This window comes from Lytechinus variegatus, chromosome 6, assembly GCF_018143015.1.
Source record: "Lytechinus variegatus isolate NC3 chromosome 6, Lvar_3.0, whole genome shotgun sequence".
In the NCBI taxonomy this organism is placed as follows: domain Eukaryota; kingdom Metazoa; phylum Echinodermata; class Echinoidea; order Temnopleuroida; family Toxopneustidae; genus Lytechinus; species Lytechinus variegatus.
The window spans coordinates 46,154,568-46,173,812 of record NC_054745.1 but is presented as its reverse complement, the minus strand read 5'-3'; the positions used below and the strand labels follow the sequence as shown (position 1 = coordinate 46,173,812).

The 19,245-nt window shown below is 39.4% G+C and overlaps 1 protein-coding gene across 1 annotated transcript in view; it reads right to left on the bottom strand.

Annotated features, from left to right (window-relative positions):
• Positions 1-18,269, bottom strand: part of LOC121417541 (2-hydroxyacyl-CoA lyase 2-like) — a 44,230-nt gene extending 25,961 nt beyond the window's left edge. Inside the window, exons 1-2 of the mRNA XM_041611267.1 lie at positions 18,087-18,269; positions 424-582 (exon numbers count right to left, since the gene is read on the bottom strand). Of these exons, the coding sequence (XP_041467201.1) occupies positions 424-582; positions 18,087-18,203 (276 nt within the window). The 5' untranslated portion in view covers positions 18,204-18,269. The remainder of the gene's footprint in view (positions 1-423; positions 583-18,086) is intronic.
• Between the last annotated feature and the right edge of the window lie 976 nt (positions 18,270-19,245).

Below are 19,245 nucleotides of genomic sequence, written 5' to 3'. Positions count from 1 at the left end.
TGATTTTTATTATATTTATTGTAGTTTATGTCATGGTGATGAATGGTATTTAACTGCGTGGCACTATCATCAATAAGTTTTTTCAAAATTAAACAGGCCTTCATTACCCCGCAGTATGAAATACATAAATTTGTAAAGCAGTTTTTCAAAACTGAACAGGCCTATCCAGCAGTTTACCATAAATACAGAGCATATCATTTTCTGTGAATTACTTGAGTATTATGGGAATCTTGTGTTGAGACCCACTGTTGATTCAGGATTTGTGCCTGCTAGGTTTTGAGCTGATGGTCTATATTCAATTGTAAATTGGAGGCTTATTAATTATTTTTCATATATATTTTTGTTGCCCTCTTTTTGATGTTACAAATAATAATGAACAATCTGAAGAAGTTTTATTATCATAAATAGACTGAATAGACTTACCTCATGTCTTGTGTCTATAACCCTTATACCAAGTTTCTCAGCAGAAACATTGACAGGTGATATGTGACCACCACAAAGCGTGAAAAGAAACTTGACTCCATGAGCCTTCAGTGTCTCAGCTACTAACTCTCCTCCTGTACGCTTACTTGTCTTATCCACCTGCAAGTTCAATTGTCAAAAAACATGAAATCACTATCTTAAGTCAAGCAACTACTATCTAACTCACACTCATCTCAAAAGCCAAATGCCAAATGAAAAATACTTTTATTTTTCTTGAATCCAAATATTATTTTATCCAAATTGGCTGGCTCCTCCAAAAATGCACCTTTAAAGGTCTTTGACAAAATATATAGAGCTATACAAATGCTGTGCATCATCATTTTAAAATAGACCTATTGTCTGACAACTAAATTAAACCTAAATTAATTAATCAGGCCAATTAGAATGAATAGTCTCCCTTTTAATATGAATTTCATCTCTCTTTGCACACAAATGAGCCGTTTTTGTCTCTTCATGGCATGGTGTCACAAGTGGATAGTCAAAATGAACATTTTCTGATTTATATTCCTAATTTAGTTTAAGGAGCTGGAATAATTTTCAAGGATTTGATTAATTTAGTAAAGCTGTGAAAGCGAGTTCTTTGCAGCGAGCGATCTGTTGTAATATGTGATCACTGTTGTAGAACTCTATTCTTTATGACCGCTTGCCCATGGTAACATAAATTACGCAAATGAGTTTGGGGTAAAGGTCACGAGCCACACCTGTCGCGTTAGATCGGGCAAGGCTACATGCGTTTGGTTAGGAACCCGTCATTACGTTTCTTGTGTTTATTCGGAAATGTTCTGTTTCAGTTCTTGCCAGCAAGCTTAAGGAAAGCTAAGATGGTTTATGTTTTCTTGTTTGAAGCCAGTGTTTGCTAATTTCTGTTGTCGAAGATGACACAGCTAAACCTACACTCCAGTTCCAATACATTTCTTTTACTTGGAAAAAAACTTGGAAAACTCACGTGTGGTGGTAAGCGTTCATTGAACTCTTTATTTATTACCAGAAAATAATGTGTATTTAGAGGTTCTGAATCATTCATCTATTAATACTTATCATACAAGCATGATAGAAAGTATTGCTTATGGTTGAATAGCTTTTTTGGAAATGTTATAGTGTGAAAAATGATCTATTATGACCCAAGGAATAATTTATTGCATTCCTGTTATCGACATTTTCATTGTTTTTTTTTATAATCAGAGATAGGATTGGTGTGTATGTGTATGAATGCTAGTGGTTGTGCTCAGAGGACATTTGGTAAATCATAATGGTTTTCAAATGAGATTTCTAGATGAAATTTTGAATTATTCTTTAAAACAGAGTTTTACTTGTGGTTTAAAACTGTTGATAGTATGACGTCAGGACAGTCGAAGCATTCACCAATACACGCAACGTAGACGTCAGAGGGCGCTGTCTCGGGTGGGACGCTACGGAATCGTCGAGGAGTCGCCGCCTCGGTGGATCAGGACATTGCACATGCGTGACATCGATATCGTTGGACTGTTGTGTTTTGGCATGCCACATGGACATCGGGCCCATTCTTGAACTTTTTCAGGTTTTCCCCTTGTATGAATGTGCTTGATTGAGTAAGTGTTTGGGTGATTTATTTAGATTTCATTTCAGATCAATTCGCCAAAAAGAAATTCATTGTTTAATTTGATATGGTTAATTTATTGATAATGGAATTTCACTGAGTATGTGACATCAAAGAACTGATTTCTAATTGAATTAAATGTACTTAAAATAAATTCAAAGTCTTAAAAGTCTATTATTTGATCTCTTGTCCTAAGATCTCCTTCTCTTATTTACTGGTTCCTTAACAGGGCTGTGACACATGGCGATGCTATACCCGTACAGCTTGAATGTGGTCTTAAAAACTTGAGACTTCAAAGAAACATTTCGCGGCATTATCTTTTCACGCTCTGGAAATAAAGCATGGGAGACCATCATGCCCCCCACAGTCCTTACAGGGTTTTAGGTTATATTGAAAGAGAAATGTAAACCTTTGTTTTGGTCATTCTATTATCATCAAACAGTTTAAAAATCAATCTAATGAGGATAAAAAAATATAATAATAGTGTCCTTTGCCCCAAGAATTTTTGCAAATATATTAATAATGCAACACTTACACTAAACATGAAGGCCACCATTAACGAGCATGCAAAGTCACCTTGGAAGGCCATGTACAAGGTTATGGCCTTCAATGCCCTCAGAATAGCATTGATGCCAATCCAAATATTTGCAGAATTAAATTTAGGACAAAATAAGTGCCCTTTTAATTGATGCCTTTTTTAATTGAAATTGGAAAGGTTTTATTCAAGATTATTGCACTTTGCAGCCAAAAGGCTGAATTGCATACAATTTAGAGTGTACAGATTTAAAAACATCAAAACTTGAAATGATTACGAAAATATAATGCAACTTAACATATTATGTATACTAAAAGGAAAAGATGAAGTAAAAAAACAATACAAATACATGTAGAAGACTGAAAGGTGGTGGAAGGAGGCTTATTGATAAACATCTTAATTAAAATTCGAACAATAAAAATGTAGATTTAAGCAGGTAACAAGAACTAAAGACAGGAGGGTGTCTGGGGACGAGCGAGCAGTCAAGTTCAATGCACAGCTCCAGCCAGGGATTGCTAATCCTGCAACAACACCATTCAACCTGGTCAATGGAGTTGGTTATTTAAATCCATCGCTCAGGCGGAACTTAGGGTCAGCTAACCTCACTGGAGCTATGCATTAATAGGGCCGACAAACAATCTCTTACAAAAAAAAAAAAACACTCACATTCATACCACACTCCTCATTCATCCAGCAACCATAAGCACGTTAAATCAAACAACTGCACCCACCAACCCAGCACTCACCCCTCGCACTTCGCACTCATTAAGCATACAGATAAAAAATAAAATTAAAGAATCCGTCCTGCTCAAACCTGAGAACGTTTACTTGAAATTTAAAGGATGACGTTGTTTGTAAAATAATATATGTCTTCCATCACATGAGAAATTTTGATAAAAATGAGTAAAATATTGGTATAAAAAACAAACATCGTTTCCTTTAAGTTGTTACAATGTGAAATGCATGCATTAAAATCATTACTAAAAAAAAAACCTATAAACATATTCAATTATGTTTGAGTTTAAAAAGTTCTAAAAATTGTAAAAATTTTCATCTGAAGCTTATGAGCTGATAACAATAATATCAACAAATTAGTATCAGGCACGATATATTAGCATTTACATCTTGCACAGCAGATGTTTGTAGGCCTATATGTATATCAATCGGGTAACTAGCTAAATTAAACTAGTCAAGATCTGAACGTCGGTAGCCGACCATCGGCGGAACCCCACAGCCACCCCTCTCATACGTCGCATGCACCAAACCCGCCCAATCCTCCTACTTCTCGCACGCTGTCACAAGATGGCCTTGGACTGAAGTCCCTAAAGTGAGCACAACCTTCCCTTGGACTGAAGTCTCCAAAGTGAGCACCACCTTCCCTTGGACTGAAGTCTCCAAAGTGAGCACCACCTTCCCTTGGACTGAAGTCCCTAAAGTGAGCATCACCTTCCCTTTGGACTGAAGTCTCTAAAGTGAGCACCACCTTCCCTTGGACTGAAGTCTCTAAAGTGAGCATCACCTTCCCTTTGGACTGAAGTCCCTAAAGTGAGCATCACCTTCCCTTGGACTGAAGTCTCTAAAGTGAGCACCACCTTCCCTTAGACTGAAGTCCCTAAAGTGAGCATCACCTTCCCTTAGACTGAAGTCCCTAAAGTGAGCACCACCTTCCCTTGGACTGAAGTCCCTAAAGTGAGCATCACCTTCCCTTAGACTGAAGTCCCTAAAGTGAGCACCACCTTCCCTTTGGACTGAAGTCCCTAAAGTGAGCACCACCTTCCCTTTGGACTGAAGTCCCTAAAGTGAGCACCACCTTCCCTTGGACTGAAGTCCCTAAAGTGAGCACCACCTTCCCTTGGACTGAAGTCCCTAAAGTGAGCATCACCTTCCCTTAGACTGAAGTCCCTAAAGTGAGCACCACCTTCCCTTTGGACTGAAGTCTCTAAAGTGAGCACCACCTTCCCTTTGGACTGAAGTCCCTAAAGTGAGCACCACCTTCCCTTGGACTGAAGTCCCTAAAGTGAGCATCACCTTCCCTTAGACTGAAGTCCCTAAAGTGAGCATCACCTTCCCTTGGACTGAAGTCCCTAAAGTGAGCATCACCTTCCCTTAGACTGAAGTCCCTAAAGTGAGCATCACCTTCCCTTAGACTGAAGTCCCTAAAGTGAGCACCACCTTCCCTTGGACTGAAGTCCCTAAAGTGAGCATCACCTTCCCTTGGACTGAAGTCCCTAAAGTGAGCATCACCTTCCCTTAGACTGAAGTCCCTAAAGTGAGCATCACCTTCCCTTAGACTGAAGTCCCTAAAGTGAGCACCACCTTCCCTTGGACTGAAGTCCCTAAAGTGAGCATCACCTTCCCTTAGACTGAAGTCCCTAAAGTGAGCACCACCTTCCCTTTGGACTGAAGTCTCTAAAGTGAGCACCACCTTCCCTTTGGACTGAAGTCCCTAAAGTGAGCACCACCTTCCCTTGGACTGAAGTCTCTAAAGTGAGCACCACCTTCCCTTGGACTGAAGTCCCTAAAGTGAGCATCACCTTCCCTTGGACTGAAGTCCCTAAAGTGAGCATCACCTTCCCTTAGACTGAAGTCCCTAAAGTGAGCATCACCTTCCCTTAGACTGAAGTCCCTAAAGTGAGCACCACCTTCCCTTGGACTGAAGTCCCTAAAGTGAGCATCACCTTCCCTTTGGACTGAAGTCTCTAAAGTGAGCACCACCTTCCCTTGGGATGAAGTCCCTAAAGTGAGCACCACCTTCCCTTGGACTGAAGTCCCTAAAGTGAGCACCACCTTCCCTTTGGACTGAAGTCCCTAAAGTGAGCACCACCTTCCCTTGGACTGAAGTCCCTAAAGTGAGCACCACCTTCCCTTGGACTGAAGTCCCTAAAGTGAGCACCACCTTCCCTTTGGACTGAAGTCCCTAAAGTGAGCACCACCTTCCCTTGGACTGAAGTCCCTAAAGTGAGCATCACCTTCCCTTTGGACTGAAGTCCCTAAAGTGAGCACCACCTTCCCTTGGGATGAAGTCCCTAAAGTGAGCATCACCTTCCCTTAGACTGAAGTCCCTAAAGTGAGCATCACCTTCCCTTGGACTGAAGTCCCTAAAGTGAGCATCACCTTCCCTTGGACTGAAGTCCCTAAAGTGAGCATCACCTTCCCTTAGACTGAAGTCCCTAAAGTGAGCACCACCTTCCCTTGGACTGAAGTCCCTAAAGTGAGCACCACCTTCCCTTGGACTGAAGTCCCTAAAGTGAGCATCACCTTCCCTTGGACTGAAGTCCCTAAAGTGAGCATCACCTTCCCTTAGACTGAAGTCCCTAAAGTGAGCACCACCTTCCCTTGGACTGAAGTCCCTAAAGTGAGCATCACCTTCCCTTGGACTGAAGTCCCTAAAGTGAGCACCACCTTCCCTTTGGACTGAAGTCCCTAAAGTGAGCACCACCTTCCCTTTGGACTGAAGTCTCTAAAGTGAGCACCACCTTCCCTTTGGACTGAAGTCCCTAAAGTGAGCACCACCTTCCCTTGGACTGAAGTCCCTAAAGTGAGCATCACCTTCCCTTGGACTGAAGTCCCTAAAGTGAGCATCACCTTCCCTTAGACTGAAGTCCCTAAAGTGAGCATCACCTTCCCTTAGACTGAAGTCCCTAAAGTGAGCACCACCTTCCCTTGGACTGAAGTCCCTAAAGTGAGCATCACCTTCCCTTTGGACTGAAGTCTCTTAAGTGAGCACCACCTTCCCTTGGGATGAAGTCCCTAAAGTGAGCACCACCTTCCCTTGGACTGAAGTCCCTAAAGTGAGCACCACCTTCCCTTTGGACTGAAGTCCCTAAAGTGAGCACCACCTTCCCTTGGGATGAAGTCCCTAAAGTGAGCACCACCTTCCCTTGGACTGAAGTCCCTAAAGTGAGCACCACCTTCCCTTTGGACTGAAGTCCCTAAAGTGAGCACCACCTTCCCTTAGACTGAAGTCCCTAAAGTGAGCATCACCTTCCCTTTGGACTGAAGTCCCTAAAGTGAGCACCACCTTCCCTTGGACTGAAGTCCCTAAAGTGAGCACCACCTTCCCTTGGACTGAAGTCCCTAAAGTGAGCACCACCTTCCCTTTGGACTGAAGTCCCTAAAGTGAGCACCACCTTCCCTTTGGACTGAAGTCCCTAAAGTGAGCACCACCTTCCCTTGGACTGAAGTCCCTAAAGTGAGCACCACCTTCCCTTTGGACTGAAGTCCCTAAAATGAGCACCACCTTCCCTTGGACTGAAGTCTCTAAAGTGAGCACCACCTTCCCTTGGACTGAAGTCTCTAAAGTGAGCATCATATTCCCTTGGACTGAAGTCTCTAAAGTGAGCACCACCTTCCCTTGGACTGAAGTCCCTAAAGTGAGCACCACCTTCCCTTGGACTGAAGTCTCCAAAGTGAGCACCACCTTCCCTTGGACTGAAGTCCCTAAAATGAGCACCACCTTCCCTTGGACTGAAGTCCCTAAAGTGAGCACCACCTTCCCTTGGACTGAAGTCCCTAAAGTGAGCATCACCTTCCCTTGGACTGAAGTCTTTAAAGTGAGCACCACCTTCCCTTGGACTGAAGTCTCTAAAGTGAGCACCACCTTCCCTTGGACTGAAGTCCCTAAAGTGAGCACCACCTTCCCTTTGGACTGAAGTCCCTAAAGTGAGCACCACCTTCCCTTGGGATGAAGTCCCTAAAGTGAGCACCACCTTCCCTTGGACTGAAGTCTCTAAAGTGAGCACCACCTTCCCTTGGACTGAAGTCTCTAAAGTGAGCACCACCGAAGTCCCTAAAGTGAGCACCACCTTCCCTTTGGACTGAAGTCCCTAAAGTGAGCACCACCTTCCCTTGGACTGAAGTCTCTAAAGTGAGCACCACCTTCCCTTGGACTGAAGTCCCTAAAGTGAGCACCACCTTCCCTTTGGACTGAAGGCTCTAAAGTGAGCACCACCTTCTGTTTTAGGAGTGCATATCACTGTTTTGTGAAAAATAAGCAAAAAGTTAAAAGTATCGTAACTTTCTTATATTACATCCGATTTCGATGAAATTTTCAGCATTGCTCTTGTTTGATTTATCTCTATTGATTCAAATCAAAATTTTTCTGGGGTGGAATTGAACTTTAAGAAATTTCCTAGCCCCTTAGAATTCTTAATTGATGCAAAAAAATGCAATATCCATACTTCATTGCTAAAAGTTTACAATATACATATACCATGTTGTTGCCATTTGAGCATGTTGAGGAGTAAAGTTGTTCAGTGTCCTGATCGAGTGATAAATAGACCTACATGTCAGATACGTGTATACAAGGTACAAAACAAAAGAATCTGACCTAGGATAAAATTAAACAGTTCAAAGTCTAAAGTGATCACAGATTGATCAAAGGGGAAGTTCACAATGACATCCAGGATAAAATCACCAGTACATGTCATATGACTTCCTGAATTTCAGAGTCCTTACAAGTATAACCATATTACAAGGTAAAATTAACAAATTACAACCAGTTTTAAGGAGAACAGACAGAAAAATGCTAATTTATTTGTTTTCTTGCCAGTCAAGTATTTTGCTTGAAAATAATTGGTTTGAACAATTGTATGTCTCAGGCTGCAGATGTCAATCAGGATGGCTGTACACTATGTAATCACATTTTCAAAATTATCAATTTGCCACCCCCCCCCCCCAGATCTCGGCCATTGATCGCTGTGAATAATTTGCATGCACACACATGTAGAGCCAGATGTAAACTTAATAATCTTTAAATATTTTAAATAATTTATTTTACAAATTATATGTTGCTTTCACTTTATACTGTAATAGTGAAGTGTGCAGTGTGTGTACATTGTTTGATATTTTTTAGCTCTCAGTTTTGAGCCATTAATTGGTTCTAAATCTAGCATGACCATTCATATTTTGGTTGCTAGTAGGGCCTTTGGGCATTTTGGAACCATTCTGGGCCTGTTTTTTAGGATTCTGAATTGTGTTTTAGTGTTATTCTGAGGAATAGTTTCACCAGCCTCCATCTTGTTTTTAACTCTGGCAACTCAGCTCAGTCCCATATCAGAGATGCCAAGTTCAAAAAAATGTTATGCATGAGATTTTCATGACTCGACGTCTCTGTGCACGCGCGTCCAGTACTTACACACTCGTACGTTGCAAAAAGGCGCACACATGAGATATGGGCTTCAAAACCAAGCGATGCACGCACGCGATTCATCGTATCACGTACTAGCTGTGCGCTGACTGCACTCTCGATTCGTCTCGAGATTTCGCGGGCCGGGCTAGACGCGACGGCAGTCGGCCATTCGTATAATCTGGTGAAAAATGCTACTTTTTCTCTTTTTTTTCCTGTCGGGTCCCGATGCGTGAGAAAAATGGGTGCCATGCGTGAGATCGTGAGACGTACCCTGAATGCGTGAGACTTGGTAGCTCTGCCATATGTTATCTTCTGTGCTGCATTCTACAACCTACATGTTACATGAGTTAGTACCTTCCTTTCTTCAGCACTGTTAGGTGCCTAGCTTTCATCCTTTCTTCAAGTCGTGCATCCTTTCTTCAACAGCTTGTTTAGTGAGTATTTGCTGTAGATCTACTGTAGCTTATGAGGATTTCTGTCATTTTTTATTTATGCTAGGAACTAAAAAATGTAATTTTGCTGAGTCATTACCACCACTGACCATCACCATGTATGTTCAACAAATGTGTTTGTTCATTCTGCTCTCTTCAGTAGTGAACATTATCATAGCCCAACAGTTTCTCCCACACATGTTTGAAACCTCATCATTCCATTACATGTGGCATACTCATCAATTATCCAATCATCAGCAGAGCTACCAAGTCTCACGCATTATGCGTGAGACTCAAGCATTTTGGACTCTTGTTCATCCCCTCAAATCTCTGTCTCACGCAACTATCACAGCCTATCCCCATATACATTGTACACAATGTCTGTGATCTCACTCAGATTCACAGAAAATCTCACGCATAGCTGGTCTTTGAACTTGGCATCTCTGCATCAGAGAGGATTTTCTAGGCATTTTTCTCATGGAGATGTAATAGAGAACACGTTACATCATATCCTAGTACAAAGGAAACCTGATGCATTTATTGCAGGCATTTCATGCCACAGCAAGGCACTCTCACTCCTATATCTCACCCTTCTTCTATTGTCAAATGCCTCAGATGTTGAAACAAATCCTGGACCCAACGTCAAGTATCCATGCCAGATCTGTAACCGTTCTGTTACATGGAGGCAAAGAGGTGTGGCATGTGATGACTGTGATCAATGGTACCATGTGGAATGCATGCAAATGTTAACTCCAGTCTACGAGGCCCTTGCCCATTCTAACGTTTCATGGCAATGTATTTCTTGTGGCATGCCGCAATTCTCCACCAGCCTATTTGACTCCTTCCAAATGGAGATGAGCAATGTGTACGACAGCCTGTCTTCAAGTTCTACCGACACAAGTAGCTCCACAACGCCACTCAGCCCTGGCCCTCCACTAGCTTCTTCATCTCCTACCCGTCGAAAAACCATGCGGAAGCGAGGTCAGGTTAAGCACAAGATGAAAATCTTGAACATCAATTTCCAAAGTATCAAGAATAAAAAGGAAGAACTTGGTTCTCTTATTGACTCTTCTGATCCTGATATTATTCTTGGCTCTGAAACATGGCTTAACAGTTCCATATGCAGTTCAGAATTGTTCCCCCCAGGCTACGATGTAGTTCGGAAGGATCGTCTTGATGGGTATGGAGGAGTATGCATTGCAATAAAGAACAACCTCTAACGTCTAACCTACAGACTGGATCGGGAGATAGAAGCAGTCTTTATAAATCTTCATCTTGACAGGCACCAATCCCTAGTTATCTGTGCTATGTATCGCCCACCATCCAGTTTGATTGCTTACATGAATGACCTTTGTGAAGTGATAGAGGACATTAACGCTGAGCATCGCAACGCTGTTTTGTGGCTTGGAGGGGATTTGAATCTTCCTGACATCAATTGGACCACCCTAGCTATTGACAGGAACCAATATCAAAATGCTGTCAACATGAGATTCTTGGACATGCTTCATAACTGTAGGCTTGAACAAATTGTAGATTTTCCAACAAGGCAGAACAGCTTTCTTGACCTCTTCCTTACGAATAGACCTACCTTTGTTGACAAGTGTTCTCCCCTTCCTGGAATTGGTGATCACGATATTGTGTCCGTGGTGTCCTCTATTAAAGCTAGCAGACGCAAACCTGTGAAGAGAAAGATCTACCTTTGGAAGCAGGCAGACTTAGAGAACCTGAAGGAGGATTGCCTTGTATTCCAGAACAGCTTTACTGGTCAATACTGTACTTCCGGCTCTGTACAAGACATGTGGCTTGACATCAAAACAACTCTGACAAAGCTGCTGGATAAGCATGTACCGTCAAAGATGTCATCAACTAGATACAACCAGCCCTGGATAACTCGCTTTGTCAAACGGCTCTCAAAAAAGAAGAAAAGGTACTATAACAGAGCGAAGACCAGTAATGACCAAGCTAACTTTGAGAAGTACCGGCAGGTCAAGAGACATTCCAGAATTGCCTGTAAACAAGCTTACAACAAGTACTTGACAGATATTGTCAGTCCAGACACCACAAGTAATCCAAAGCGTTTCTGGAGTTTTGTAAACAGCAAGCGCCATGATGCCTCAGGTGTAGCACCATTAAAGTCTTGTGATGGTCGGACTACTGCTGACAGTCTGTTTAAGGCCAACATCTTAAGCCAACAATTCTCATCGGTCTTCAACCATGATGAAGATATGACCAGCCTGAGAGACAAAGGGCCTAGTCCTTACCCATCCATGGATCATATAATCATCTCTCCCCCAGGGGTCCATAAAATTCTTCCTGAGCTTGATATCCATAAGGCATCTGGTCCTGATGAAATTCCTGCCAGACTTTTGAGGGGACTTGCCACCGAATTGACACCAATATTCTCCATATTCTTTCAAGCCTCCCTAGATCAAGGTATTATCCCTGCTGAATGGAAGATGGCAAACATTGTCCCCATCTTCAAGAAAGGCGACCGTAGTAAACCAGAGAACTACAGGCCTATCTCTCTGACATCTGTGACCTGTAAGATTCTAGAGCACATCGTTCTTAGTGACATCATGACCCACCTTGAAGACCACAATGTATTGTCTGATGCTCAACACGGTTTTCGCAAGAAACGTTCTTGTGTTTCTCAGCTGATTCTTGCCGTCCAAGATCTTGCTAGAACCATTGATGACAAGGGTCAACTGGATATGATACTCCTTGACTTCTCTAAAGCATTTGACAAAGTACCGCATGGACGCCTGTTACACAAGCTTCAATTTTATGGAATCCGAGATCACACTCACCATTGGATAGCTGACTTTCTGAGTAATAGGACCCAACGCGTTGTATTGGATGGATCCATCTCCAATACCAGCCAAGTAACATCAGGCGTTCCGCAAGGCAGTGTCCTCGGGCCAATGCTCTTTCTCATCTTCATAAATGACCTGCCAGAGTATCTCTCCAACAAGTCAACAGTAAGGCTCTTTGCTGATGATTGCATGGTTTATGCCAACATCAAGACAGAGGAAGATGCAATTCATCTCCAAGAGGACCTCGACTCCTTGCAACGATGGGAGCAAGATTGGCTGATGGAATTCAATCCACAGAAGTGTCAAGTACTTCATGTCACAAATAAGCAAAAACCTATCATCAAGCCTTACTTCATCCATGGACAGACTATATCTGATAAAAATACAGCAAAATATCTTGGAGTTGAGCTGCAGAGAAACCTCAGCTGGAATCAACATATAAATGCTGTAACCAAAAAGGCCAACTCCACGCGTGCCTTCCTCCAGAGAAATATCCGGCCATGTCCAAGAAAGGTCAAGGAACTGTGCTACAAAGCTCTCCTGCAACCAATCATGGAGTATGCCAGCATAATATGGGACCCTCACACGCAAGCAAATATAAAAAAGCTTGAAATGGTGCAGCGACGCTATGCACGCTTTGTCTGTAATGATCACCATAGGACAAGCAGTGTTGCAGCCATGTTGAACCAGCTCAAATGGCCAACTTTACAAGAGCGTAGGGCACAGGCCAAGGTGGTGATGATCTACTGTATTACCAACTCACTCATTGACATCCCACCTACTTTCCTCACTCCATCCACATCTATGCATAGAGGTCATTCTCAGAAGATCCTTGTTCCCTTTGCCAGAACACTTGTCTACCAGAGGAGCTTCTTCCCAGGTTCGATAAGACTTTGGAACTCCCTCCCCCAAAGCACAGTTAATTGTACCTCTCTACACATCTTTAAACAAGAGGTACAATAGACCCAGCTCCGTTAATAACGGTGGTTATTTTTACTTGCACGCTGTAAGCAATTTTTTATTGGATAATGTACATACACTTGCACGCTGCACTTCACCAGTACGACAATACACCAGACGGTGGACTGTACTGTTTCCAGAAGAAGCTAGTGGGCACGTCGTGGTTTAGTGGTTCTGACTCTCGCCTTTCTAACAGAGGTACATGGGTCCGAATCCTGGCCATGGCGTGTTTTCCTTGAGCAAGAAATTCATCCACACTGTGCTGCACTCGACCAATGTGAGGTACCTAGTAAAAATTGATTCCTTGAATCTTTATCTGCAAGTAACACCTTACTGACCTTCGGGCAACTCTACATGTACCTACTGACAGTATATATAAATATATATAGACAGTTTAAATTGATTTATTTAGTGGATAGCCTACTGTCTAAAAGTGGCAGAGTGGTTTTGAAGAGAAGGGAAAAGAGGGGTTTATAGAATTAGGGACAGTGATTTTCCGTTTCTAAAAATTGCCTTTTCCGTTTCAGGAAATCTCGAATTCCGTTTCAGCATGTCTGAAAACGGAAAACGTTTCCCCATAGACTTTGTGTACAAGAAAAATTGACAATTCCGTTTACATAGAAAACCAATACGCAACGAGTAGCGATGTCAAAATAAAATGCTAGCGCTGCTCAAAATTTGCATCTACCAATGTACTAACATCGCTTTAAAATCCATATTAATCGAAGAGATTCGAGCTCATAAAATATTTAGGGAAACATAATCAACATGAATATATTCTCACCTTTCATATTATTAGCATTATTTTATTGTTAAATGGGATTTTATCGCTGATTTGGGGACTTTTCGGACATCGTTTTGATCAGTTGACGACTTCCGAATATCCGCCATTTTGGATTTGATAAATCACCGTGATCATTATATTATGACCGAACGTAGAGGGCAGCAACACACGGCCGGATTCTGCCTTCTATGCGGACGTAAGTGTAAACTAGTTTGGATACGATCGAGTGATGGAGAGGCTCGAGTGTAGTTACGATGTGTTGATTGTCATGATTGTTGTTGCAAAGTGAGATCGTTTTTTTTCAGTTGATATTCGTATTTTGTTGAGGATTTGGGATTAATTTCTGTTGCTTTTTTGTGCATTTTGAGAAAAAACATGTTTTCCGTGATTTTCCGTTTGAAAAGCCACTTTCCGTTTCAAACAGCCGATTCCGTGAATTCCGTCCGTTTTCCGCGATCGCGGAAAATCACTGTCCCTATGGAATATACAGGTTAATTACTGTGCGTATCGTTTAAAAAATGGAGTCAAAAAGGATGATAAAGATATAGACAGTTCAATTGATTTATTTAGTGGATAGCCAACTGTCTAAAAGTTGCAGAGTGGTTTTGAAGAGAAGGGAAAAGAGGGGTTGATGGAATATACAGGTTAATTACCGTGCGTATTTAGTTGGAAAAGTGGAGCCAAATAGAACGATAAATATATAGACAGTTGATATACGTTGACTTATAAAAAGTTGAAGAGTGAAGAAGAAAAAAACGATGGGTTAATTAAATGACAGTGAAATTTCTTTGAATAGTGGAGTAAAAAATGTAAACTTGGCTTAATTATCGCTGACCGTAGAATAAAATGTAAGTCTTATGATAGGGTTTTTTTATAATTCGATTTTTTCCTTTCCTACATTTAAGATACATTGTTAGTAGGTTAATAAAATTTGTGGCACTGACTAAATAAATAGGCCGATCATTTTATTCAGATTCCGTCAATTAAGTCAGTCAGTCATGAGGCCTGACTTGGCTGACAAAATAAGACAGAACTTTGAATTGGGAAGATCATCAATGTGATTGTCGACCACTGACTAAATAAATTTAGGACGATTTTGATTCTACCAACTTTTAGTAGACAACTATAAATTCTGCTTTCTGTCAATCAACAGGTGTGCATGAGAAATTAACAAGCATGCACATGTCTATTGAATTAGGCATTCATGCACACTTGTAATATACATATCATGTAAATATCATTTTTGGGGAAGTAATTATTTTGTGAAAGCTGTGTATCGAGCTGCAGGGATTATTGATATTCATTTAGTTTGTTGAAAGCAGGGTTGGCGGATTTAAATCCCGTTGATTTAAATCGTGATTTAAATCGCGATTTAAATCACCATGATTTTTTTTAAAAAATCATTGATTTAAATCACTTCCATTGAAACATGTACAAATCATGGACAAAGTATTTGTTCAATGCAGTTTTAATTATTCAAGTCAACTGAAAACTTTGAATTAACTTTATATCAATAAAAGATCAACAAAGTCTTCATATCTACTTAAAACAAATTAAAATCAAATTAATAAAATCAGGTAATTCCTTAAAAACTACAGATGTATGTTGTCAATAGGTACTCATTTTTTGTAAATTATGTAGAGTTTTTCTTCTGAAATTTTACATTCTTTGTCAGTTATTATTAGTCAATTTCTTTCTTAACGTAAAGTTTTTACATAATCCAAAGACTTTTCAGAGAGCAGTTTGTAAAAAAAAAAAATATGATATATAAAAGTCGATGAGAAAAGGTTTGTTGGCAGTTTTCCAGTTTGATCCTTCGCCTACACATAACTACTTCTGTCATGTAAAATAAAAAAATGATACCTGCATGTAATCAACATATTTAACATGCCTCTTATTTCGTATTGTTACATTTATCATACATTTGATGTTTTGAATAACATAATTATAAAAATCACATCAACATAATGTAGTACAGTCATAATTTGACTGTTGAGAAAAGCTTTCTCTTATAAACCTTTTCAGTCACTGCAGCCCATTTTATGTTCAGTGCTACAAATAATGGAAGTTTTGTATCTGCATTACATGTAATAATGGAAAGAGCTCTATAACAACAATTTGCAAAACTCAGAATAAACATTTAACACTGTATTTTAATGTTAAGATGCAGGTACTTCAGTTACAATCATTGGCAGTTGTAAGCTGTGTCTCATCTAAAATAAAATACTTCTTTTTTAATACATATGTTGTAATTTAAGCAGTTTTGCAGTTTTTATCCTTTAAGTTAAAAGTAGATTTTTTTTCATACTCCATGGATCAAACAGATTTTTTTTGTAGAGAATCAATATGGGAATAAAAATTGTAGATTAATGTAAAAAAAAATCACAGTAACAGAATGTAGTATAGTCACCCTTTGACTAAGCTATCTCCTATATTGTTCTCCAAAACTGAGAGTTTTGCATCTATATCTGTAGCAAGAGAAGAGCTTTTTATCAAAAAGATCCTTAACATATACAGTTGTAGTCTCTCTTTGACTATTGTAAAGCTGTGACTAATTGAAAAAAAATCATTGATTTGAATTATTTCTCTTACAATATACATGAATACTAGTAATTGGCAAAGGGTTTGTTGGCAGTTTTGATAAGGGATTTTTTCTCTTGGATTTTTTTAAATATTTGAATGAAAAATCCCAGAGGGGAATTTTTCTCTACTCACTGGGAATTCCCTATGGAATATTCCTTCATAGGCCTATGTATGATAGAATTAAGTTCAGATACATGATTCCTCAAATTTATTTTTAATCGTCCATTTTTACTGGATTTTAATTACAAAATATGTGGTTAAGAACAATATTAGGGATGAAATGTATAACATCAATATTGATGTCATTGTAAGAGTAAGGGGGGGATAATTACCCTTTTTTTCGAAGGAACTTTAAAAAAATCAAAAAAATTAAAAAAATCTGATTTAAATAAAAAAAATCTGATTTAAATCAAATAAATCCGATTTTTTTGATTTTTTTAAAAAAATCAAAAAAATCGCCAACCCTGGTTGAAAGTCAAGAATGATTTGACAAAGTGTGAGGCATTTTCCTAAACACAAATTTTATTTTTAGTCAGTATTATCCCGTCAGTGAAAACAACGTTCTGGAAAAAAAAAAGAGCAGAATCAAACAAACCACTTTCCAATATGATTTTCTTTATTTTAGTCCAAGCCAACACTCGAAAAGCGAAAAAGAAAATGAGAGATATTTGAGTGAGAGAGAGGATAAGAAAGTATAGCCTCGATCGTGCGGACGCACAGATTTTGATCGTGAGCCAACTCGAGCGCGGATGGAACTTCAGACCCTTTGTCGAGACTATAGGCGTTGTAAGAAATTTCGTACCCCAGATCTTTTTTGTCTCCGGAGTCAGAAAGCACGATAATGCCGATAGATGATGTGTACACAAAAATATCCCCAAAATTCATGTTTTCAACACTTGTTCACTGCTACCACCCTGCCTGTGGGGAATCTACAGGTGGGACTATGGTATGCCAATGTTGTACAGAGCACACACTTTAAAAAATCATTAAAATATCACTTTTGTGACCAAAATTACTAATTTTCATACAGTTGCAATTTATTTTTCATTAGTAATTTGGGAATAATTTTTGTATTCACCAGAGCGCTCAAAAACTTGAATTTTGGGCATATTTTCTTGTACGCCCTCTATTGGTGGAAAGTAATATGGCAAGAAAATTTTCATTTTTTGATCTCTAATTTAATTAAGAAGAAAATAATTTAAAGAATCAAATTTAAATACGAGTCAAGTTGTATGAATAATTAATAGGTTGTAATGGAAACTGTCGGTGTAAAGAAATCAAGCATTTGCCCCGAAGAAAAAGAGAAAATAAGCCAAACTTTGCCACCCTTATTTTGCCACACATGGAGATATAAGTGAGAACAAGGTTATATTAAACCTTTTTCATTGAATGAGTGGTTTTCAAGTGCTCTGCCTCTGGAGTCTGGTGAATACAAAAATTTAATAACCCTAAGGCCAAGTTAATGAAATGAAAAATGAATTGCAACTGTACGGAAATTAGTATTTTTGTTCACAAAAATGATATTTATTCATTTGTGTGCTGTGCACAGCATTATTTTGGCATACAGTCCTACCTGTAGATTCCCCACAGGCAGGATGGTAATGAACCCTTGAGCATGTTGAGTGGATCCGAAGCGTTTGTTCGGCAGCGAGCGACTCGGGCTCAGCGGAACAAGCGTCCGAGTCCGGGCGGGTCACAAGTCCAAGAATCTCAGAATCACATTTAGCATGTTTAGCATAGGGCCTACCGGTACCGGTACTTTGTTTCACAGACACACAGGTGTTTACTTACCGGGTGAAATAACTGATATAGTATGCTGTTCTTCCATACGATGATTCCAAACGCAAGAAGGAGGAGAATGGGAATAATAGAAATCCCACAAATACACAGGAAAATTATAGAGGCCATTCTATCGAGCAGCTAGCAGCAGTTCAAAGAGCTAGAACTAGTAATCGTATTCCGCAAAATATTGCGCAATTGATTGGTTTCGGCCAAAACTATCGTAACCAACACAAGCTGGCGCTATCTGGAAAACTGCAGAACTGGAAAACTGGCAACTCGCTCGCCTAATTAATGAATGAATGAATTTAAACGAATAAATAAACAAACAAATGAATAGATAAATAAATACATAAATAAATACATGAATGAATTAATAAATAAATACATAAATCAATTAATAAATAAATACATAAATAAATGAATAAATAAAAATTTTTGTTATCTAGCTCCTTATATGACACTAGCGCCGTAATAGCCTCTGCATTCAAATAAAACATCGTAAAAATCGCTGTCCTCACATATGAACAAAATAGGGCCTACAATTTTTCCCAATTTTTAAACATCAGAAAAGATGCAAAATATGCTCTGCTATCAAATTTTAGGCATTCAATATCCATTATTATTTTTTTAATTTGCAAAATGGACATTTGAATAAGGTTTTGTTTCGAAAAAACTCAATCCTGGTAAGGTTTAACAATTTCTTTAAAATAAATATTTAATGCGAGATATTTTGAACGTGATGTAATTAATCTAAGATTATAGTGATATCAGATACATATCAATAAGGAAAAGTGGTGAATTACTTCCAAACTTTTCTGTGTCCATAACAAACGGGGTATTCACGAGCCAATTTATTTTCATATACCACTACTTTGAAATTGTCGTTATTGGCTTCGCTATACTTAATTCACAATTTCATTAGATTTTTCCACAATTTTCTTGAATCATGTTTGTTTTCTTTAATGTAATGTTAGAAATATTCGTCTTTAGTCATTTTCGCTGCGCCAATATTCACTACTGTTTAAATTTCCTTTCGAGGCTCCAAATTACACGAATCCATGCACGAAAAAATAGCAATTTTTACAATATATTTCAATATGCAGTCCAATCAAACGAGGAATTTCAATGTTTTATGTTAAAGTACTAATACTGTACGACAACCGACAAT